The 24,929-nt window shown below is 42.3% G+C and overlaps 1 protein-coding gene across 2 annotated transcripts in view; it reads right to left on the bottom strand.

The window, feature by feature from the left end:
- wdr45b (WD repeat domain 45B) overlaps positions 1-24,929 on the bottom strand; it is a 53,357-nt gene that overhangs the window by 21,427 nt on the left and 7,001 nt on the right. The window contains exons 2-3 of one of the 2 annotated variants that reach the window (XM_072558319.1): positions 11,693-11,767; positions 2,264-2,365 (exon numbers count right to left, since the gene is read on the bottom strand). In XM_072558319.1, coding sequence (XP_072414420.1) covers positions 2,264-2,365; positions 11,693-11,767 — 177 coding nt within the window. Of the gene's footprint in view, positions 1-2,263; positions 2,366-11,671; positions 11,768-24,929 lie in introns of both variants that reach the window. The other variant, XM_072558318.1, reaches the window with a different exon arrangement.

Raw genomic sequence — 24,929 nt, forward strand, 5'->3', positions numbered from 1 at the left:
AACTCTTCAATCTGATTAATAAAGAAAATATTTGATTGCTTTCCACTTCCACTCAGGACCCAGGCTCACAGACCCAGAGGTTGGTTGCTCACATTTCCAAATTACAGCTCAAAACATTGTCAAAGTCAAACAGGCAATTCACTCCTACACCAAAATACGTCAGTGTAATAGGGGGATTCCTCCCCCAAAAGTTTCCAAAAGGCCAGGAAAAATTCACCAATCACAGGCTGTTTCTCACTGACATTTGCTACTAATACAGACATTGTGAGCCTATAGCAGCAAACCTTGCAGAAATGCTGAATTTGGTGCAGCGAAAGGGGAGTTGCGGCAGTGAGGATGATGTTGGGTAAGAAGTATTGGGATAAGTAAATAAAAGAATAGGAATCAGCAAAAGTTTGGCAGACTGAAAGGTCTGTTCCTGTGCTGTACTGCTTTTTATTCTTTACTCTCAATGACTACCATAAGTCAATTCCAGATTTTTATTAAATTCAAGCTTCACCAATTTCCACAGTGAGATTTGAAGCCATGTCCACAAAACATTAGTCTGGGCTTGGATTACTGTTCCAAGTGACATTGCCTCTATTGTAATTGTACTTGGGCTCCAAGTGTTACAAGAAGGTATTAAACAAACTAGTTTTCCATAGAACTTGGAAGGTTAACTGATTTAATCAAGGGTTTGAGTTATTAAAGGAAAACAGATAGGGTAGATAGAAAGAAAATATTTCCACTAGTTGGGGTATCTCAGAATAGACTATCATGGTTTAAAAATTAGATCCAGATGTCTCAAGTAAACTTAGGAAACATTTGTTTACAAAAGGAATGGGTGAGGCGTGGCACTCTTTTCAGCACATATCCACATGATGGGACATCAACTGTGAATTTTAATCTCATACTAATCAATTCATCAAGAGTTTTGGATATATTGGATTAGGTAACAATTCAGCCCTGATCCCAGTGAATGGCTCAAGGGACAAAATAGCCGCCTTATTTTTTTATTCACAGAATACAGCAAGATTTGAAAAGATTCACAACTGAAAAATCAGTGCAAGTCACCTTTGCAAAAACAAAATAAAATATTATCATAATTGCCTGCATTTTTAGGTAATCTTCTGTGGGCCAAAGACTTTCAAGTAGTGGGAGTAAACTGTTATTGACGATCAAGACAGGATCAATTACAGTTTTCAATGTGGTGAATAACTTCACATGCCTAGCCTATGCGCATGCTAACCAGCTTTTTAAAAAGTTTTAAATCCCTGCATTTAAGTACCTGCTTCAATATCCATTTGTGAAAAAAAATGGTTAAAAAAGTAAAATTTGTGATCCAAGTATAAAAGTATTAAACATGCATGCACAGCACTAGGTTAAAAACTCTCATACCATTGCATTTTTAACAAAAGTGTTAAGTATTACATGGAGTAATAAGGGGTGCACTTTCTGGTCTTAGCAATTTAATCTTTTGAGTTTTGAGAAGATTTGTAGATCAGGTGGGAGATTCTGAATGTAGGTTTGCTCGCTGATCTAGGTTTATTTTCAGACGTTTCATCACCATACCAGGTCACATCTTCAGTGAGCCTCCAAAAGAAGCACTGGTGGTGTTGCCCACTTTCTATTTATATTCCCAAACATATAAATAGATAGTGGGCCACATCACCAGTGCTTCATTCGAAGGCTCACTGAAGATGTGACCTGGTATGGTGACGAAACGTCTGAAAATAAATCTCAGCGAGCAAACCTGTATCCATTTAACCTTAACATACAGCAACATGAATCAATGAAAAGACATTTGGTACATGGGGTTAAAACAGAAATCTAGATAATGCTGCAACAATTGGGAACATAAAGAACACAATTTTTTTTTAAAAAACTTTCACGTATGTGGCTGACACTGACAAGATTGCCTTATTACCCATTTCTGGATGCTCTGGTATAGAGTGGTCTTCTTAAGACACTGATTCAGCGATAGTTCCTGAAGTATCAGCTATTACAGAATTACAATACTTGAAGAATAGTACTAAAACAGTTGGACTTAAATGTAAATCTAGCATATTATACAGTAATTTTCTCTGGTCCCAGGATATCAGTCTTACATTTGCTATGGTTAGATCATAACTGAGTCACCAGTCCAACAGCACTGCTGTAACCAACTTAAGTTGCATTTTCAATGAAGTCACAAACCAGTCTCAATATGGCACAAGCATTAAATGGTCTAATCACAAGGAGGTCAAGTCTGAATAATACCATATTTCCACTGACCAAGCTATACCTTTATTAGGAGGATACTTGGGCTTTTTACCACCTCCAACCAAAGCTAAGTAATTACATCGAAAAAGCATTTCAACATGACCAACTCCTCCTTCCATGAATTCTGCAAAAGAAAAGAAAAATCGTTCAAATGTAGAATGGTGGACAGTCAGATCTACCAAAACAGTGGCCTAAAATAAATCAAGAAATAGTGGGTAACATTCATACCTCTAAGACAACAGTCCTGGGTTTGAGCCACATCCCAGAACATTTTTTGCATCACAATATTAGCTAGAGCAGGAGAGATTCCTAGTCAACTGCAATATAACTAACCTTGGAGCCTCTGCCATCATTGAATTGAATTGAATTGAATTGAATTGATCAAGTGTACCGAAGCACAGTGAAAAGCTTTGTCTTTCCAACAATACAGGCAGATCACAGAGTTAAGTAGCAGAGATAAGTAAATAATAGATAAACAGTGGCAAAAACAAAAAAAAAACCCACAGGTACAGGTGAATGTTAAGAGTTTGAGAGTCTATTCCGTATTCTAACAACACTAGGATAGAAACTATTGTTTCAAAACTGGCTGGTGCGTGTGTTCAGGTTTTTGTACCTTCTCCCCAGTGGTAGAGATTGTAGAAAAGCATTGCCAGGGTGGGCCAGATAAAGATCCGTTGTGAATGCTAGCTGCCTTTCCTGGACAGTAGACCTGTTAGATGGATTCTATAGATGGGAGGTTGGCCTTTGGGGTTGCACGGGCAGAGTTCACCATTCTCTGTAACCATCTCCGATCTTGAATGGTACAGTTGCCATACCAGGTCGCAATACATCCAGACAGAATGCTCTCAATTGCGCACCTATAAAAGTTGGCAAGGGTACTCGCTGTCATGCCAAAAGTCCCCAGCTGCCTGAAGAGGAGGCGACATTGTTGGGATTTTGTAACCAGCATGTCCACTGGAAGAGTCCAAGAAAGCTTCCGGGAGCTTGACACTCTCCACTCATTCCACCTCTATGCTGTTAATGTGTAGGGGGGGCATGAATAAACATCCTGCTGAAAGTCAATAATGAGTTCCTTGGTCTTGCTGGCATTGAGAGCTCAGTTGTTCTCAGTGCACCATGTTTCCAGGTCTTCCACCTCCCGTCTCAAGTCTGTTTCGTCGCCATTTGAAATTCGACTGACCTTGGTGGTGTCATTAGCGAAGTTGTAAATGGCATTAGTCTGGTATTTGGTGGCACAGTCATGTGTATAGACAGAGTACAGTAGGGGGCTCAGTATGCATCCCTGCACGGGCTCCAGTGTTGAGTGTTAGTGAGGATGAAACATTGACCCGATCTTCACTAATTGTGGTCTGTGGGTCAGGAAACTGAGGATCCAGTTGCAGAGAGTGGAGCTTAGTCAGAGATCACTAAGTTTAGTAAATCAGTCTCGAGAGGATAATAGCATTGAAGGCTGAACTGTAGTCAGAGTAGGATTCTTATGTAGCTGTTCTTGGTGTCAAGATGTTCTATGCAAGAGTGAAGGGCAAGTGACATGGCATCTGACGTGGGTCTGTTGGTCCAATAGGCAAATTGGAGTCAGATGTACAGCATGGAAACAGACCCTCCAGTCCAACCTGCCCACGCTGACCAGATATCCTAACCCAAATCTAGTCCCACCTGCCAGAACCCAGCCCATATCCTTCCAAACCCTTCCTATTCATATACCCATCCAGACAGTCTTTTAAATGTTGTAATTGTACCAGCCTCCACCACATCCTCTGGCAGCTCATTCCATACACATACCACCCTCTGCGTGAAAAAGTTGCCCCTTCGGACTCTTGATCAAGAGTAGTGGGGAGGTTGGAGTTGATTAATGCCATGACCAGTCTTTCAAACACTTCAGGACCACCAAAGTTAGGGCCACTGGCGGTAGTCATTGAGACATGCTGCAGGAACCTTCTTAGACACAGGGATGACGTTGGCCCTCTTGAAAAAGGCAGGGAGAGTGGCCTGCTGCAGGGAGAGCTTGAAGATGTTCGAGAAGATCTCTGCCAGTTCATCTGCACATGCTCGAGTGCACGGTCTGCTAATCTGTCTGGCCTCATTGTGTGAACCCAAGGAAAGCAAAGGAAAACTGATCGGACCTCTGATGCATTGACTGTTGGGACAGGTTCGTCAGGACGTGTTGGAATCGGTGTTATCTCTCCGCCAAAATTCTGCTCAAAGCAAGCGTTGAGACGATCTGGGAGGGAATAGGTCATTGTCTGCTAGCTTGCACTGTCTCTTTTTAGAACCTGTGACATCAGTCAGACTTATCATGGGTGTCTGTCTGGGTCTCTGGTTTGGATCAATATTGGTCCTTGGCTGTCTTAATGGCTCTGTGAAAATCATACTTGGATTCCTTATATTTGAGTGGGTCTCCTGATCTGAAGGCCTCATGCCTGGTTTTTAGCAGGTTCTGTATGTCCTGATTTATCCAGGGTTTCCTGTTGGGGAACACCCAGATTGACTTCCTCAGTATACAGTCCTCCACACACTTGCTGGTACTGCCTGTGACAGTGATAGTGTTTTTGTCCATGGTCCCTGTGGACTGTTTGAACATAGCACCGGAATTGATCCTCTGCCTCCTCCAACCAGCACTGGACTTGCAACCGCAAGGGGGTCTCCCACTTGAGCACGAGTCTGTAAGCTGGGAGAAAAAAACAGCACGGTGGTCGGAGTTCCCACCGAGGGCAGGGGCTGGAGCAGTAGGCATCCATCACAGGTCTAATGTTCAGGCCCCTGGTGGGGCAGGTAATATTCTGGTGGTACTTGGACAACACCTTCCTTAGATTAGCTTGATTGAAGTTGCCAGTTACAATAAACAGAGCCTCAGGGTATTCCATCTCCAGGGTATTGCTGGTGGAGAACAGCACATCCAGACCTTCCAACCTTTGCTTGTGACAGTATGTAGACAGCTGTAAATTCCTGTGGTAAATAGAAGGGGCAGCATTTGATGATGAGGAATGGCTGCTCAGGGTTGCAATGCTCATGCACCACAAGTTGTTGATTAAAAAGCAAATCCCTCCAACCCTTTCTTACCCAAGGACGCTGTACGGTCCATACGATGGATAGAAAAACTAATAGCCTGGATGGATTAAGCCAGGTTTCTGTGAAGCAGAGTGTGCAGCAGTCCTGCAGTTCATACTGAAAGCTGAGCAGTGATCAGAGTTGGTCCGTCTTGTTCTCCAGAGATTGTACATTTGGTAAGAGTAAGCTAGGAAGGGGGTCCTGAAACCACGTGGTCTCAGTTTTACGAGCAGGGCAGCACGCTTACCCCGCTTCCCCCCAGGTTTCTTACATTTGAGTGGTCCAGAATTCTAGTGGAGTGGACTGTGACTGTTTTCAGTTAAGTGATCCTTCCTCGGATCCTGTGGAGCAGGTAGGTTGTGGTTTAGTGTATTTTTTGCAGAGGGCCCACTTAGGAACCAGTGAAGCAGGTAATTTATTGTGTGATTTTTTACCAGAGGGAATTCTCTTAGGACCCAGTGGAGAAGTTCCTGGTTTCAGTTGCTGCACCAGGTGCAGCCAAGTTGTTTGCAGAAGTGTTTGGGCTGCTCTCCAGGTACATTCTGATAGATTTCAGATCAGGCAGCGTCTTATGGGGCTGGGAGCATTTTGTGTCAGGACTCCTTCCTGGGGCAGGTCTCTGGGGTCCCTCCATTTTCTGGCAGGCCCCAAGCATGGGGCTCGTGTAGGCTGCGTCCAGCTGGCCATTATCCATATTTCCACAAAAAAAAATCCATGTTAAAAACAAATGCATTTTGCCACAGCAACTCCAAGTTAACTGTAACACACCAGTGCCATTGTATACCTGAAGGCAGTCAAAATGTACTTGCACAAAAGTTCTAATGAATGATCAAATACTAAATGATTCAAAACAAGGTGGCAAATACCATTTTTTTAAAAAATCAGCATATTGCTTAAAAACTATGTTGATTAGTTAGACAGGTCAATGTTTGCAGTTGATAGAGGACTATTTTCTTCAAAAAAAAAAGGGCACCCACCAATTGAGCACTACATCATTACTCTGTTACAAGTCACCAGCAAGAAAATCATACCATGGCCTATACAGTCCAAGAACTTAGCCTTGAGTGCAGGGAGACACAATGCTTCGCACTGCTGCCGCACAGCACCAGAGACCTGGGTTCAATTCCACCTCAGACAATTGTGCAAACTCCGCACAGACATTCTCCCAGTGTCTGCATGGGTTTCCTCTGGGTGCTCTGGTTTCCTCCCACAGTCCAAAAATGTGCAAGTTAGGTGAATTAGCCATGCGAAATTGCCCATAGCGTTAGGTGAAGGGGTAAATGTAGGGGAATGGGTTGCTCTTTGGAGGGTCGGTGTGGACTTGTTGGGCCAAAGGGCCTGTTTCCATACTAAGTAATCTCATCTAAAATGTTAAAAAAAAATTTGATCACACAGGTGTAGTATTTTTGACTCATGAGTCTTAGCATCTGCAGTCCTCAGCTTCTCCAAGGTGCAGACAAATACTGTATTTGCTGTTTTCAAGATAAGTCATTCAAGATGGCGGAGACACGAAGGTCTCGTCTTTGAATTCTGTTTAAAAACAATATACTTCTTGATAAAAAAAAAAGGTTCACATCCTTTATTAAAAATCAGTATACACTCATATTTAAAATAATTTAGACCCTGGAGAGATCAAAAAATGGTGGACAAGGTAATGGCTGAGAGCTGTTCTTGGTTTTGAGGGTTTTGTTTTCCCCCCAGCGCTCAGCTGGATATACTCATTTCCTTGAGGCAGTAATTGCAGTTAATTTCAAAACAAAAGTTCTGCATTTTTTTAAAAAAGTTCCAAAAACAAAGACACTTTTAAAAAAGGAGAGCCCGCGCACGAGAGAGACCACATGGAGAGACCGAGAGAGAGCACGGACTGAGAAATTGCACAGGCCTCTGGATGTCAGGTTTCACTGAAAGTAGTAGTGCAGTTTCATAGCTGATGTAGGAAGTCTAACACCCAGCTTCTGTGCAGCTGCAGAGATTTAGGAGGGGGGAAAAAAAAAAAAATCACTGCCCGATACTACAGGAGAAGAGGACGACTTTTGGGTTTTGAGATTGATCAGTGAAATTTAAGGTTTATAAACTTTCTAATTTTTTTTTTGCAAATCTATAATAGTGAGAATGGGGAGGGCATTTGTTTCTTATGTTTATGAGGTGATCTGTCTCCTGATTGACTTTCAACATGAAGGATTGGTATTAAGTTATCCCAGAGGAGTAGAGATTGTGCCAACGCTTCCCCTTGTGAGAGAAGTGTGTTGTGTTTGTTTTTAAGATTATTTCTGGGTCTGTAGATTGTTAAAATAGGCGGAAATTGCTTGTAGCAGGATGATGTGCTCTTCTTGTCAGGTGTGGGAGATCATAGAGAATTAGAAAGTTCCTGGAGACTCTTCTGCAGGAAGTACGTTTGGTTGCAAATCCTATTGGGCCACATGAATCAGTTAGATTAGCAGTTAGACACAACGAGGAGTTTACAAAAGCAAGACGGAGTGATGGATGGTAGTTTCAGGAAGGTAGAAAAACCACAGGTACAGTCAGATGGATGGATGTCTGCTAGGGATGGTTGGATAGGTAGCCAGGTAATGCAAGAGTCTTTTGTGGCTAACTCCATCTCAAACAGGTATGGTGTTTTGGGTACTTCTGGGGGGTGGGGGGTGCTGCAGGTGGTGGCCTCTCAGGGGAATATAGCACTAATAGTCAGATTTCTGGTAGTGGCTGGTCTATAGTGAGGAGGGATATTCGCGTTCCAAGTGACCAATTGTAATAGGGGACTCTAGTGTGGGGCACAGACATTCCTGAGACTGTCAGCAATACACCTGGATGGTTTGCTGTTTTCCTGGTGCCAAGGTCAATTATATCTCAGAAAGGGTATAGAATATTCTGAAAGGGGAGAGAGAGAGAGAGTGACAAGCAGGATGTCATTGTGCAAGTTGGTACCAAGGTTGGTACCAACCTAGGAAGGGAAAGGGATGAAGTTCTGCAAGGTGAATATAGGAAATTAAGTAGGAGGTTGAAATAAGTAAGTCCTCAAGGGTAGTAATATCTGGACTACTGCCAGTGCCACGTGCTTGACAGAGTAGGAATAAGAGGATAAAGTGGACAAATGGGTGTTTGAGGAGCTGGTGCATGGGGCAGAGATTTGCATTTTTGCACCACTGGGATCTCTTCAGGGGTTGAAATGACCTGTATAAGAGGGATGGGTTCCACCCCAATATCCTTGGGAGAAGATTTGCTACTGCTGCTTGAGAGGCTTTAAACTAGTAAGGGGAGGGTGATGGGAGAACAAGGTAAGACTGATAAATTAAACTGTAGTTACTTCAATGCAAGAGGCCTGACAGGTAGGGGGGGGGGGGGGGGGGGAATGAACTTAGGGCATGTTGGGAACATGGGACTGGGATATCATAGCTACTACAGAAACATGGCTCAGGGATGGCCAGGACTGGCAGCTTAATATTCCAGAGTATAGAAGTTATAATCAACTAGGAGAAAGGTGAGGATTGCAGATGCTGGAGATCAGAGCTGAAAAATGTGTTGCTGGAAAAGCGCAGCAGGTCAGGCAGCCAAGGAGGAGAATCGACGTTTCGGGCATAAGCCCTTCTTCATTCATCGATTCTCCTGCTCCTTGGATGCTGCCTGGCCTGCCACGCTTTTCCAGCAACACATTTTTCAGTACAGATGTTAGAAGAAGGACAGAAAGGAGGAAAGGGGGTGTGGCATTTTTGGTTAGGGATAACATTACAGCTGTACTTAGGGAGGATATTCCTGGGAGATTGCAAAATTATATGGCTGGAACTAAAAAATAAGAAAGGGCTGATTACTTTTTTTCAGATTGTATTGTAGGTCCTCAGTAGTCAACAAGAAATTGAGAAGCAAATATGTAAGGATTTCACACATCTCTAAGAATAATAGGGTTGTAATGGTAGGGGATGTAAACTTTCCAGGCATAGACTAGGATTGTCATAATGACAAGGGCTTAGATGGGGAGGAATTTGTTACGTGTGTACAAGAGAACGCTCTTATTCAATGTGTGGATGTACCTACCAGAGAAGGAGCAATACTTTACCTTCTGTTGGGAATTAAGGCAGGGCAAGTAAGTGAGGAGATCAGTAGAGGATCACTTTGGGGCAAGTGATCAAAGTTCTGTTGATTTTAAAATAATGATGGAAAAGGATAGAACTGATCAAAAAAAGGTTATTGTTCTAAATTGGAAGGCAACTAATTTTGATCTAATTAAACAGAAACTTTCAAAAGTTGATTGGGAGAGGCTCTTCTGAGGTAGAAGGACGAATGGGAAGTGGAAGTTTTTAAAAATCAGATAAGAGAAGTTCAGAGACAATATGTTCCAGTTAGTGTGAAGGGCAAGGCTAGTAGGTATAGGGAATGCTGGTTGACTAGAGAAATTGAGGCTCTAGTCAAGAAAAAGGAGACATATCAGGTATTGACAGCTGGCATCAAGTGAATCCCTGGGAGGAGTATAAGGACAGTAGGAGTATACTTAATAAGGAAATCAGGAGGGCAATAAGGGGACATCAGCTAGCTTTAGCAAATAGAGAGTTAAAGAGGAATCCAAAGCGATTCTATAAGTACATTAAAGGGCAAAAGAGTAACTAGGGACAGAATAGGGCCCCTTAAAAGATAAACATGGAACCACAGAAGATGGATGAGATACTAAAAATGAATATTTCACATCAGTATTTACTGCAGAGAAAGACATGGAAGCTAGGGAACTTGGGGAAATAATTACAGATGTCTTGGAAAAAAAAAGAGCTCATATTTGAGGTAGTGGTGCTGGAGGTCTTCAAACACAAAAAAAAAGGTAGAAAATCCCTAGGACCTGATCAGGTGTTTCCCAGAATTTTGTGGGAAGCTGGAGAAGAGATTGTGTCTGTGTCTGTGTCAACAGCCACAGGAGAGGTGCCAGAACAGTGGAGATTGGCTAATATGGTGCCACTATCTTAAAAAAGGCTGCAAAGAAAAGCCAGTGAACTATAGACCAGTAAGTCTAACATCAGTGGTGGGTAAGTTGTTGGAGGGAATTCTGAGGGACAGGACTTCCAAGCATTTGGAAAGACAAGGACTGATTACCAATAGTCAACATGGTTCTGTGCATGGAAATCTCACTAGCTTAATTGAGTTTTTCGAAGTGGTGACAAAAAAGATTGATGAAGGCACAGCAGTAGTCATTGTCTACATGGACTTTAACGAAGCGTTCAACAAGGTTCCACATGGTAGGCTGGGTTAGTAAGATTAGATTGGGAGAGCTAGCCACTGAATATAAAATTGGCTTGAAGATAGGAGATAGTGGGTGGTGGTAGTAGAGGGTTGCTTTTCAGACTGGAGACCTGTGAAACCAGCAGTGTGCCACAAGGATCAGTGCTGGGTCCATTATTATTAGTCCTTTATATGAATGATTTGGATAGGACTATGGAGGTATGGTTAGTAAGTTTGCAGATGACAAAGTAAGTGGTGTAGTGGACAGTGAAGCTTATCTCCAAGTACAACTGGAACACGATCAGATAGCAAATGGCGTGAGGAGTGGCAGATACAGTTTAACTCAGGTAAATGCAAGGTGTTGCATTTTGTCAAGGCAAACCAGGGCAGGACTTATGCAGTTAATAGTAGGGCCCTGGAGTGTGTTGCCGAGCAAAGACACCTCTGGGTTCAGGTGTACAGTTCCTTGAAAGTTGAATCACAGGCAGACAGAGTGATGAAGGCAACGTTTGGTAAGCTTTTCTTCATTTGTCAGAACACTGAATATTGGAGTTTGGATGTCATGTTGCAATTGTACAGGACATTGAGGATGTCACACTTAGAATACTACGTACAATTCTGGTTGCCCTTCTATAGGAAAGATGTTGTTAAACTTGAAAGCATTCAGAAAAGATAAACAAGAATGTTTCAGGGATTAGAGGGTTTGATTTACAGGGAAAGACTGAGGCTTTCTTCCTCTGGAGTATCAGAGGCTGTGGGGTGACTTTATTGAGGTTTATAAAAACAAGAGGGGCATGAATAGGGTGACTAGCCAAGTTTTTTTTGCCTAGAGTGGCCGGGGGGGGGGGGCAAAGCTAGAAGGAACAGATTTGAGGAGGACCTGAGGAGCCACCTTTTTCCACACAGAGGATGCTACATATACTGAACAAGCTGCTGGCATGCAGAATTACAACATTTAAAAAGGCAGCTGGATGGGCAAATGAATAGGAAGGGCTGAGGGGCATATGGGCCAAAATGCTAGCAAATGGGACTGAGGATGTCTGGTTAGGCTAGATGGATTGGACCAAAGAGGTTTGTTTCTGTGCTATATGATTCCAACTTGGGTCAAAAATAAAAGATCATAATCTCAAACTCAACAGTTGGAAAATTTGGAAAAGCAATAGTAATCACAAATCTGCATTACCTGACTGGTGATACGCCTCACCTTGTTTTTCCTTCTCCTTTAGTGGATCAGTGTTATAGACACGGAATCCATTTTCCATTCCACATGCAAAACAACCTGCAATCAAGAAACAAAAAGCACTGAGAACATTCATGAAACCCCTTATGCTGAAAAGGACATTTTAAAAAAAAAGATTGGTTTTAATTAAAATCATAGTATTAAGTAGATTTTTCACCTCAAAACTTGAAGTAAAATGGTCAAGGATTTCTTAGAACCTAAAAATGACTGTTGTTTCAGGAAATCTAGTCAATTTTACAATGCTCATAAGACACTAAACAGAAACTTTAACTGCGTGACAGCTGACGAAGTATCTAACAAGAAGGTTTAAAGATTGCACAGTCATGCACAAGTGAAATAAATTTAGTCTTTGAATAGTTGCTACAGAACATTTTTTTAAAAAGTTGAGAGTGTGGGAATATTCAAGACCACTGGTGTTTTCTTTTACCTCCAAGTAGTAGGATTTCAGTGTCTTTTCAGAACTTGGAATTAGATGAATAGCAAACATTATCTCCGAATACAACTGGATTTTGATCAGATGGGCCAATGGGCTGAGGGGTGGCCAATGCAGTTTAATTTTAGATAAAGACGAGCTGCTACATTTTGGAAAAGCAAATCAGAGCAGGACTTATACTCTTTAATGGTAAGGTCCTGGTGAATGCTGATGAACAAAGACACCTTGGAGTGCAGATTCATAGCTCCTTGAAAGTGGAGTCACAGGTAGATAGGATAGTGAAGGCGGTGTTTGGTATGCTTTCCTTTATTGGTCAGAGCACTGAGTATCGGAGTTGGAAGGTCATGTTGCGGCTGTACTGGACATTGGTTAGGCCACTGTTGGAATATGAAGGGCTTTTGCCCGAAATGTTGATTTCGAAGCTACTTGGATGCTGCCTGAACTGCTGTGCTCTTCCAGCACCACTAATCCAGAATCCACCGTTGGAATACTGCATGCAATTTCGGGCTCCTACCTATCGGAAGAATGTTGTTAAACTTGAAAGAGTTCAGAAAAGATTTACAAGGAGTTGCCAGGGTTGGAAAGCTGGCTCAATAGGGAGACACTGAATAGGCTGGGGCTGTTTTCCCTGGAGCATCCAGGACTGAGGGGGTGAGCTCAGAGGTTTATAAAATCATGAGGAGCATAGATAGGATAAATAGACAAGGTCTTTTCCCTGGGGTAGGAAAGTCCAAAACTGGAGGTCATAGGTTTATGGCGACAGGGAAAAAAAGACATAAAAGGGACCCAAGGTGCAATGTTTTCTCACACAGGATGGTGAGAGTGTATGGAATGAGCTGCTAAAGGAAGTGGTGGAGGTTAGTACAATTACAGCATTTAAAAGGCACCTATAAAGATGGGTTTATGAACAGGAAGGGTTTAGAACGATATGGGCCAAGTGCTGGCAAATGGGACTAGATTAGGTTTGGGTATCTGATCGGCATGGACAAGTTGGACCCGAGGATCTGTACATGCATGCTGTACATCTTTAAGACTCTAGAGGAGTAGTCATTTCGGAATTGGTGTCAACGAATCTCAGCCATATTATGCTACTCATGAGGTTTCAAAGATAACTTTTAAAATTGATAGAGATTAACTTTTCCTCTTGCTTTAATTTGATTTAGAACTTCATCTCGCAAACTAATTACTATTTTGAGCACTACTTCCATGGCAAAATCTAATCAACAGAACAAATAATTCCTGGGGGATTCACACATACCAGTGTGACGATGCTGTCACTTTGAAAAGTATATTTTGTCCTTGTTTATACGGTTATACAAAAAGGATGTTCTTAACAGGATTCATACAATGGATACTTTTGCCATTGTTAGCTGACCTTGCATACGGAATGCTTTCAATATTGTTAAATGGCTGTGCATAATGACTGCTTTTCCATCTTGTTAATCCATTGCCCTTGCCTCCAGCACCCCATTGTTATCGGTAAATTCTTATCTGATTCAAGTCATACTCGGCTGAACGTCTGGTTTCACAAAACTTGGAACTTAACCTTTTCGCTGCCTGCTTATATCTTATACACATTCTCACATCGATAGAGGAAGGACTTGAAGTCATACATGGGATTTTTCTCCTTCGGGTCCATCACTGAACCAACGGCTACCTCCAGCATTAACTGGGATAAATTCTAGGATATATTGCATCAATTATGTTTCTATTTCTTAAAATAGAAAAAGATTAGACACACCATAAAAGAGATGTTTAGGATGATCAAAGAAGTTGATTAGCCAGATTGAAAGAAACTCCCCTTTTGGTAAATGTCCAGAAGAGTCTCAAAACTGATCTCACTATGGACACAGAATCTGACATCCTCCACCACAGTGTCTTGAGGGCTTTCATTTTTTCCTCTATCAAAGATTCAACTGGTTGTCTTCACCACCACTTGGTTGAATTTGTTCTTGCATTAAATTAACACTGCCTTCAATTCCACTCATTGTCTTCAAATAAAAAAAACCGTATTGCCATGTAAGCCCTTAAGGGTCACAAACTGTACATGTCTTTTTCTGGGACATGTGGAAAATTCTGTGTGATTGGTCCATTCAGGTTCCATTATGCACCTCTTTCTTACACACTCAGGCCTGATTCAGTGCTTCTTCCACATGAAATAGTTATTTACCAGCACACCTTTCAATTTAGTTGCAATCTATTCATTGCTGAGTGTGCTGGTTTCCACAGTGAAGAAACCAAACAGACTGCTGGACAGCTTTGTGGGACATCTCCGTTTAGTTTGTAAAAATAACAGAGCAACTGTTATTATGTTAATCCTCATCTCTTCTCTCAAACTGATTTCTGTCCTTTGCTTCTTACGCTGCTTCAAAAGATGAATAACACAGCCTAGAGGAGTAGCACCTCAATGCTCCATTGGATATTTTACAGCCTCCTGGACAACAACAAATTCAAGAATTTCATTTTATCACCAATTCCATTTTTCTGGAATTATGCCTCCCCCAGACCTACTGGGTGTTTCCTGACTTATGCCATCACTGCACCCTCTTGTCCTGTGCAATCATCCTTTTTTTTTATAAACACACCTTATGCAGAACTTATTTTCTGCCTTTTAATGGCTTTATGCTGTTATGTAAACTGTTTAAGCTCTAACCTTTGTTAGAACTGAAAAATTATGTTGAGCTCAAACATTAACAGTTTCTCTCTCCACACACCCTGTCTGACCAGAGTATTTCTGATTGCCAGAATCTACATTATTTTGATAGGCAACAATATTGAAGGTTATGGTGGGAACATGGTGGATGAGGACAGGAGTGGGGGTGCTGAATGACCTCCTTCTGGTCCTGTAAATTATTCAGAACACACCAAGCCATTTGGAAATGACTACAGGTACTACAATTCAGGAAAACAAGTATAGCATAAGCATGCTTGGAACACTGATCCTCAAACCGCTAAAATTAATGGTGCTCAATAAGTGAGTCATTAGCCATCACTAACAATGTGTATTTACACAATACCTTCTAAAAAGCAAAATGTCTCAAGGTACTCCATGAAAATGTTCATCAAAATTAGTCAGACAAGACTAATTGGGAATATAGATGTAACAACTCGCGTAAATGAAAGCAAGAGTTGCCATCATTGGGCGTTAGAAATTTTAATATTCATTCAGGACATTCACTACATTTCAAAAGTTTCCCCAGTTGATCAACACTTCAAATTAATTAAGCATCTTACTCTTTCAGCAACTCACTAGATTCTTTGGAGTGCTTCCTAAATCCACAACCTCATCACCCAGAAAAAGAAAAAAAAATGACAAATGTATAGGAACACCATCATCTTCAAGTTTCTATCCAAAATCATAACACTGTAAACTTAAAATTGATGTAAATGCCAATCCTTCATGGTGGGTCAACACCCTGGAGTTTCTACCTAACTACAATTGACAGCCCATAAACACACAGCACAAAAGTGAAAACAAAAAATACTGCAGATGTTCCAAATCTGAAACAAACACAGAAGATGACAGGAGAAACTCAGCAGGTCTGGCAGCACCTGTGGAGACAGAAACAGAGTTAATGTTTCAATTCCGATAGGACACTTCTTCAGTTCGGTTTGCAACGCAAAGCACAAACAGACTTGCTGGTCTTGGCAACAAGATCCAATCCTCAAGAACAGTTGCCTATTAGTAGAGTTAGATTAAGGTCTGCACTTAAAACAAGCTGCTCGCTTGTTTGCTGCAACAAACCTAGTCAGTGCTGCACTTACGTTAATTCGAATGGACACTGGACCACCCTAAAAATGACTATGTAACACCCCATAAACAAACTGATGGGTATCATTTCAATGCAGATTTAAACAATGTCCTTCTTTGGTTATATCTGTAAGAGTTAAGAGATAAGCAGTGCCAATGTATTTTTATTTCTTTATGCCCACATTAGTTTCTCAAAAATTGCTATTCTTCACAACTCTCATGAGTAAGCATCTCTGTTATAACATGAGCTAGCAGCCTGTTGCTTCAACTCACTGCAGGCTTCCATGTTAATAACAAGATGCCCATTAACAACTGTTTCCTAATCCTCTTGGATTCTGGATTAGTGGTGCAGGAAGAGCACAGCAGCATCCAAAGAGCAGCGAAATTGACGTTTCGGGCAAAAGCCCTTCATCAGGAATAAAGGCAGTGAGCCTGAAGCGTGGAGAGATAAGCTAGAGGAGGGTGGGGGTGGGGAGAAAGTAGCAGAGTACAATGAGTGAGTGGGGGAGGGGATGAAGGTGATAGGTCAGGGAGGAGAGGGTGGAGTGGATAGGTGGAAAAGGAGATAGGCAGGTAGGACAAGTCCAGACAAGTCATGGGGACAGTGCTGAGCCGGAAGTTTGGAACTAGGGTGAGGTGGGGGAAGGGGAAAATGACAAAACTGTTGAAGTCCACATTGATGCCCTGGGATTGAAGTGTTCAGAGACAGAAGATGAGGCATTCTTCCTCCAGGCGTCTGGTGGTGAGGGAGCGGCGGTGAAGGAGGCACAGGACCTCCATGTCCTCGGCAGAGTGGGAGGGGGAGTTGAAATGTTGGGCCACGGGGCGGTGTGGTTGATTGGTGCAGGTGTCCCGGAGATGTTCCTAAAGCACTCTGCTAGGAGGCACCCAGTCTCCCCAATGTAGAGGAGGCTGCATCAGGAGCAACGGATACACCAACCAGTGCTGCATAGTGCTTACAGCCAAATTTGCCAGTATAGCTAGCTGCTCATTCAGACTCAAAATTGCAAAGGAAACAGCAAGATCTTCTACAAGGTTAGAGCTTAAAATTTTGTGGATTACTCACTTACAGAAATTTGAAGGAAAACTTAAATGTTGAAAGGGCTTGCCTGTGCCAAGTATTTCCATTACCTTCCTTGATGAGACAGCAAATTCCAAAAACAGTTATTACATTGTGCACAGTTCATTGCTTTCTCCAGATGGCATCTGTCACACAACTATTTCTTAATTATTTTGCTGACTAATTTATTTATACTAGGGATGTTAATTTAACTTTACAGCTGGCAATCACAGAATATTTCCTGTACTTACTAAGGCAGTTCAAGTAAACCTACAATTGAAACAAAAACTTAGAACCACCTCACACAAGATGAGTTCTATATGGAACCATATCTATGTGTGCTCAGAATCTGTCTGAGCTAGTGTTAGAAGAAATGTATAAAAGCACTTATGATGAGCAACAAACAATGCAATAGCTCAAGAGCATGTACTTTGTCACTGTGCAACTGGGAGAAGGAAGAAAGTTAAAGTGAGTGAAAGGTTTGTATGTTTTAAATAAAAAACAGGAAATTGGTATATGCAGTATGTAGAGATTATTACATTGACACCACCGTGTGCAATTAAGGCTCGATTGCTCAGCAGTTGTATGAGGGGTGAGCTGGCTATGATGGATTGGGAAATGTTACTCAAAGAAACATCAGCAGATAGACAATGGCAAAACATTCAAAGAGCAATTGTTTATTCCTGTCTGGGATAAGAGTGCAATGAGAAAAATGGCCAAACCACAGCTTATGAGGGAAGTTTGAGATAGTATTAGATGCTAAAAAGAGAGGCACACAAATTGGTAAGAAAATAAGATATGCCTGAGCATTGGGAACAGTTCAGAAGTCAGCAAAGGAGGACCAGGGATTGATTAAGAAGGAGAATGGGGAGATTCACGACGGAGGCGACCCAACAAGTTTGAGTCTGTAGTGTGCTCTGCCTAAGACTCGGACAAAGTGGGGCACCTGGCTTCACCTCACTCTTTAAATCATTTAAGATTGACTATGCTGGACAAAAACTGTCATTTTACATCAAACTTGGATAGTTTGGTGTTGTTTCTAAAAAGAGAAAAAATTCCCGCAGTTCACAACAGTTCACCCCTCGCCCACCCCCTCCCACAGCAGCAGAGATGTCTGCGGCCATCTCGGGGGACTTGCCTGCGGAGAGAGAAGATCGACACCTTTATTGAGGTGTCCCGGTCCAGGTGGGAGTCAATCTGCAGAAGCATGACCAAGAAATCAAAAAACTTGAACAGCACGGAGGGGCGGAGCAAAGGACCGCAGCCTCAGGGACAGATGCCGAGTCGTCCGTGGGCCAGGTCCGGGCTCTCAAGCAGCAAATCCAAACCCTGGAGGGGTGCATCGACGACCTCGATATTTGGGGCCATTGGAAAAATATTCGGTTGCTGGCTTTTCCCAAACGGGAAGAGGAAGGCCAGCTTACAGACTTTTTGGAGCGATGGTCTCACAATTATTAAACTCGGAGTCAGGACCGGGCCAGGTGCAGGTGAAGTGGGTACACCGGGTTGCTATACGCAGGCCCGGATCAGAGCAGCAACCCCCGCCCGGTTCTAATCAGACTCCAATGCTACAAAGAAAAACACCTGCGCCTGGAAACCTCCAGAGTCCTAGGGAATGACCCCCAGGCCATGATGCACGAGGCTTCCAGAATAATGTTATTTCAGGACTTCTCACCAGCTATGGTCCACAAGAGGAGGGCATTTGATGAAGCGAAGAAGCGTCTGAGACCCTTAAATATCTATTCGGCCCATCGAGTCCACTCCGCCATTCAATCATGGCTGATGGGCATTTCAACTCCACTTACCCGCATTCTCCCCGTAGCCCTTAATTCCTTGTGACATCAAGAATTTATCAATCTCTGCCCTGAAGATATTTAGCGTCCCAGCCTCCACTGCACTCCGTGGCAATGAATTCCACAGGCCCACTACTCTCTGGCTGAAGAAATGTCTCTGCATTTCTGTTCTGAATTTACCCCCTCTAATTCAAAGTCTGTGTCCACGGGTCCTAGTCTCCTTGCCTAACGGAAACAATTTCCTAGCGTCCACCCTCTCCAAGCCATGTATTATCTTGTAAGTTTTTATTAGATCTCCCCTTAATCTTCTAAATTCCAATAAATACAACCCCAGGATCCTCATATGTTAGACCTACCATTCCAGGGATCATCTGTGAGAATCTCCGCTGGACACGCTCCAGTGCCAGTATGTCCTTCTTGAGGTGTGGGGACCAAAACTGGACACAGTACTCCAAATGGGGCCTAACCAGAGCTTTATAAAGTCTCAGTCGCACAACGGTGCTTTTATATTCCAACCCTCTTGAGAGAAGTGACAAGTGAAAGAACACTTAAAGCTACAACAGGGCTATTTCTGATCATGCCGCAGTATTTATGGAAGTCAAGACAAGGGATGATGGGATAGGCCCCCAACATTGGCGTGTGGATCCCTACTTATTGAAGGACAGCAAATTTATGAAGTACTTTTTGCAGGCATTCAAAAACCTTCCGGGAAATTAATTCAGGTATGGCCAGTAACCTGTCGATGTGGGAGACCACTAAGGCGTATGCGCGAGGTTTGGTCATCTCATATTCTGCGACCCGGAAAACACAAAAGGAAGAACAACAGAGCCTGCTCAAAGTTCGCTTGAAGGCAGCTGAGACAGCATATCTTAACAGGCCTTCCATTACTAAGCTACAAAGGATCACAGCCCTTAGGGCAGCCTTGAATACCGCACTTAGCCAAACAGCAAAGAGGGAAATGTTATTCACAAAGCAGAGATCATAGGAATATGGTGATAAGTCTGGCAGATACCTAGCATACCTTACAAGAAAGAAAATGGCTCTCAAGCCATTACGTCCATTAGAGAAAGTGCTGGTACCCTGACTAATGATCATAAAGAGATCAATACAGCCTTTAGAAAGTTCTATTTTGAACTGCATAAATCGCAGGACTGTGAGGATAGAACTGAGAAGATGCAATCCTTCTTTAAAAATTTGGCCCTTCCAGGCTTAACCTCTGAGCAGGTGCCGATCTGGAATGTCCCCCTGATAACCCAGGAAGTACAGGACACTGTTAGGCAGCTTCAGAGTAGCAAAGCACCTGGACCAGACGGATTCCAGGCTGAGTTCTATAAAGAATTTATAGGGTAACTGGCCAGGCCACTCATAAATATGTATAATTATTCGCATAGTCAGGGCTGCCTCCCACCTTAATTGAGAGAAGCAAACATCTCTCATTCTTAAAAAGGGAAAGGCCCCAGAAGATTGCTCATCATATAGACCCATATCCTTATTAAATGCGGATTTCAAAATACTTTCTAAAAATGTTAGCATTAAGATTGGAGAGGGTCTTTCCATACATCATAAAAGAGGACCAGACAGGGTTTATAAAAGGCCGCAGGTCAACTAATAATATTAGAAGGGTCTTAAATATGATACAAACCTGTCAACAGGGAACAATACCGGGCTTAGCTGTCTCCTTAGATGCAGAGAAGGCATTTGATCGGGTAGAATGGCCACATCTTTTTTATACACTGGAAAGGTTCAATGCCGAAGAGTTATTTACTTAATGGGTTTCAGTATTATATAATGATCCCAAAGCAGCAATGATCACCAATGGCTTACGTTAGGATAGCTTTAGTGTTGGCAGGGGCTGTCGTTAGGGATGTCCTCTTTCACATTATTATTCACGCTAGTGATGGAACCACTGACGGAAGCTATATAAACTGACCCTAACATAACAGCTCCAAGGGTTGGATCGAGCAAACATAAAAACACTATATACGGATGATGTCCTCCTCCTCTTAAGCGATCCTTCGATATCCGTGCCCCATCTAATCCAAGTGATCAATTTATTTGGTACGTTGTCAGGCTATAAAATCAAATTTTGTGAAATCTGAGGTCATGCCGTTGGGCGATCTTGCCAGTGTATCCAATTTACTGGACAGATCTTGCTTCCCCTTTCGGTGGTCACTAAAAGTTTTCTGTACCTAGATATTTTTATCACCCCAGTATTTGGTCAGCTGTATAAAGCTAATTTCGTGCACTTAATAGAGAAAATCAGACAGGACCTTCAACGCTGGGGAGACCTCCCAATATCCGAGTCAGGCAGAGTAGCCCGAGTCAAGATGAATATTCTACCTCGTCTTCTACATCCTATCAGAATGCTCCCCCGATGCTGCCGAGACAGGCGCTACGTGAGCTTTATGGCTGGCTCGGCTCCTTTCTTTGGAATCATTAACAGCCCCTTATCGAACAAGAAAAGCTGCAGCTCCCACAAGCAAGGGGAGGACTGGACTTTCCAGATTTTAGGAGGTATCAATTGAGCTCCTTATTATCTTATGTAGCTGATTGGCTCTCGTGACCCACAATCAATCTGGTTAGATATTGAGACCTCCCAACCAAAATGCCCCTTCAATCTTTTATTTATGGTCAAGATGAGAGCGATTATGGACTACTGTAAAAACCCTATTGTATTAAATACAATTAAAGCTTGGAGGATAATGCGACAAGATGAGGGTAACCTGTAAAAAACCTCCCCTTTATACCCCTATAGTGGGAGTACCGGGATTCCAGCCAGGGCTGACAGATGCAACATTTAAAACTTGGAAGTCCAGAGGTATCTCCTGCATGGGAGACCTATTTGGTGGGGACGTTACGATGTCCTTTGAACAGTTAAACCAGAAGTTTGGACTGCCTAACAGGGACCATTTTCAGTATTTCCAAATACGAGATTATATGCAAAAGAAGACCACACTGATAATCAATCCCTACAAATCTGATAGGGAAAGGAGAGTGCTATGGCCGATGGGCCATGGAATATATCCCCCTTGACTTCCTCACAAATATGGTGCACCAAAAAGATAGCAGCCCTTTTTGAACTACATCGACATATCTCAGGCATACTGTCCAGGGCTTTTATCTATTGGTTCTGGTTAGTTCAGGGACCCCCGGGAGGAGGAATCCTGTATAAACACAGGTTTTATTATGACTTTATGTAAATCTATTTTGAGCATGTTATTTAATTATTTCATTGTTTATTGCTAGCAATGTATGATATTCTTTTATGTTTTGGTTGTTTGCAGGATAGATTAGTAGTTAGTTGGGTTTTTCTCTCTTTTTTGTTTTTTTAATAATTTTATATTGGTGTTTATACTTGTTTGTACAACTTTTGTAATTTTGTAAAAAATCTTAATGTTCTTTTTTCAATAAAGAAAGTAGTGAGAGTGTAAGAAAGAAATACTGTAAAAATGTCGATAGGTATGTGGAGAGTCATAGAGAGGTACAACATGGAGACAAACCCTTCAGTCCAACGCGTCCATGTCAACCAGATATCCCAACCTAATCTAGTCCCATTTGCCACCACTTGGCACATATCCCTCTAAACGTTTTCTACTCATGTACCAATCCAAATGCCCTTTAAATGTTGCAATTGTCCCAGCCTCCAACAATTCTTCTGGCAGCTCATTCCACATATGCACCCCTCAGCCTCTGACGCTCTGGGAAAAACAGCCCCAGCCTATTCAACATCTCTCTAAAAGCTCAAATCCTCCAATCCTGGCAACATCCTTGTCAACCTTTTCTGAACCCTTTCAAGTCTCACATCATTTCATCAAAGGAAGGAGACCAGAATTGCATGCAATATTCCAACAGTGGCTTAACCAATGTCCTGTACAGCCGCAACATGAACTCCCAACTCCTTCACTCAATGCTCTGACCAATAAAGGAAAGCATACCAAACGCCTTCTTCACTATCCTATCTACCTGCGACTCCACTTTCAAGGAGCTATGAACCTGCACTTCAAGGTCTCTTTGTTCAGCAACACTCTCGAGGACCTTACCATTAAGTGCCCAAGTCCTGGTAAGATTTGCTTTCCCAAAATGCAGCACCTCGCATTTATCTGAATTAAACTCCATCTGCCACTCCTCAGCCCATTGACCCATCTGATCAAGATCCCGTGGTAATCGGAGGTAACCTTCTTCACTGTCCACTACACCTCCAGTTTTGGTGTCATCTGCAAACTTACTAACTATACCTATGTTCATATCCAAATCATTTTTAGAAATGACAAAAAGTACTGGACCCAGCACTGATCCTTGTGGCACTCCACTGGTCACAGGTCTCCAGTCTGAAAAACAACCCTCCACCACTACCTTTGAGCCAGTTCTGTATCCAAATGGCTAGTTCTCCTTGTATTCCATGAGATCTATCCTTGCTAATTAGTCTCCCATGGGGAACCTTGTCGAACGCCTTACTGAAGTCCAAATAGATCACATCTACTGCTCTGGCCTCATCAATCCTCTTTGTTCCTTCTTCAAAAAAAACTTAATCAAGCTTGTGAGACATGCACAAAGCCATATTGACAATCCCTACTCAATCCTTGCCTTTCCAAGTGTAAATCCTGTCTTTCAGGATTCCTTCAACAACTTGCCCATCACTGACATCAGGCTTACCAGTCAATAGTTCCCTGACTTTTCCTTACCACCTTCCTTAAACAGTGGCACCACTTTAGCCAACCTCCAGTCTTCCAGCACCTCACCTGTGACTATCGATGATACAAATATCTCAGCAGGGGACCCAGCAATCACTTCCCTAGCTTCCCACAGAGTTCTCGGATACACCTGATCAGGTCTTGGGGATTTATCCACTTTTATGCATTAAGACATCCAGAACTTCCTCCTCTATAATATGGACATTTTTCAAGATGTCACCATCTATTTCCCCCACATTCTATATCTTCCATGTCCTCCTCCACAGTAAACTCTGATGCAAAATACTTGTTTAGTATTTCCCCCATCTCCTGCGGCTTCACACAAATGCCACCTTATTGGGATTGTATTATAGGTGCCTTATTCTCTCCCTACTTAACCTTTTATCCTTAATGGAATCTCCTTAACCCTATTTGCCAAGCTATTTCATGTCCCCTTTTTGCCCTCCTGATTTCCCTCTTAAGTTATACTCCTACTGCCTTATACTCCAAGCATTCATTCAATCTCTCCAGTCTATACCTAACATATGCTTTCTTCTTTTTCTTGACCAATACTTCAATTTCTCTAGTCATCCAGCATCCCCTACACTTATCAGCCTTTTCTTTCACCCTAACAGGAATATACTGTGTCTGCACTCTCGTTATCTTATTTCTGAAGGCTTCCCATTTTTCAGCTATCCCTTTACCTGCAAACATCTGCCCCCAATCAGCTTTTGAAAGTTCTTGCGTAATACCATCAAAAATTAGCCTTCCTCCAATTTAGCACTTCAACTGTTAGACTTGGTCTATCCTTTTCCATCACTAATTTTAAAACGAATACAATTATGGTCGCTGGCCCCAAAGTGCTCCCCCACTGACACCTCAGTCACCTGCCTTGCCTTATTTCCCAATGGTAGGTCAAGTTTTGCACACTCCCTCATCAGTACATCCACATACTGACTCAAAATTTTCTTGTACGTGCTTAAACTCCTCTCCATCCAAACCCTTAACACTATGGCAGTCCCAGTCTATGTTTGGAAAGTTAAAATCCCCTAGCATAACCAACCTATTATTCTTACAGATAACAGATCTCCTTCCAAATTTGTTTCTCAATTTCATGCTGACTATTAGGGGGTCTATAATACAATCCCAATAAGGTGATCATCGCTTTCTCATTGAGTAAAAAGATTGGTGAAAAATCCTTAGTCAAAAATGGGAGAACTTATAATGGGGAACAAAGAAGTGGCTAATGAACTAAATTCATTCTTTGCTCTGTCTTCACAAAGGAAGATACGGGTAACGTACCAGAAATAATGTACAACACATGGTATAGAGAGAAGGAGGAACAGAAGCAAATCCGTATTAGTAAAGAAATAAAGAGTGCTGAAGAAATTGAAGGCTGAATAATCCCCAGGCCCTGATAATCTACATAACAGAGAGTACTTAAGGAAGAAGGCAGAGAAACAGTGGATGCATCAGTGGTCATCTTCCATGATC

This window comes from Chiloscyllium punctatum, chromosome 39, assembly GCF_047496795.1.
Source record: "Chiloscyllium punctatum isolate Juve2018m chromosome 39, sChiPun1.3, whole genome shotgun sequence".
Classification (NCBI taxonomy): Eukaryota; Metazoa; Chordata; class Chondrichthyes; order Orectolobiformes; family Hemiscylliidae; genus Chiloscyllium; species Chiloscyllium punctatum.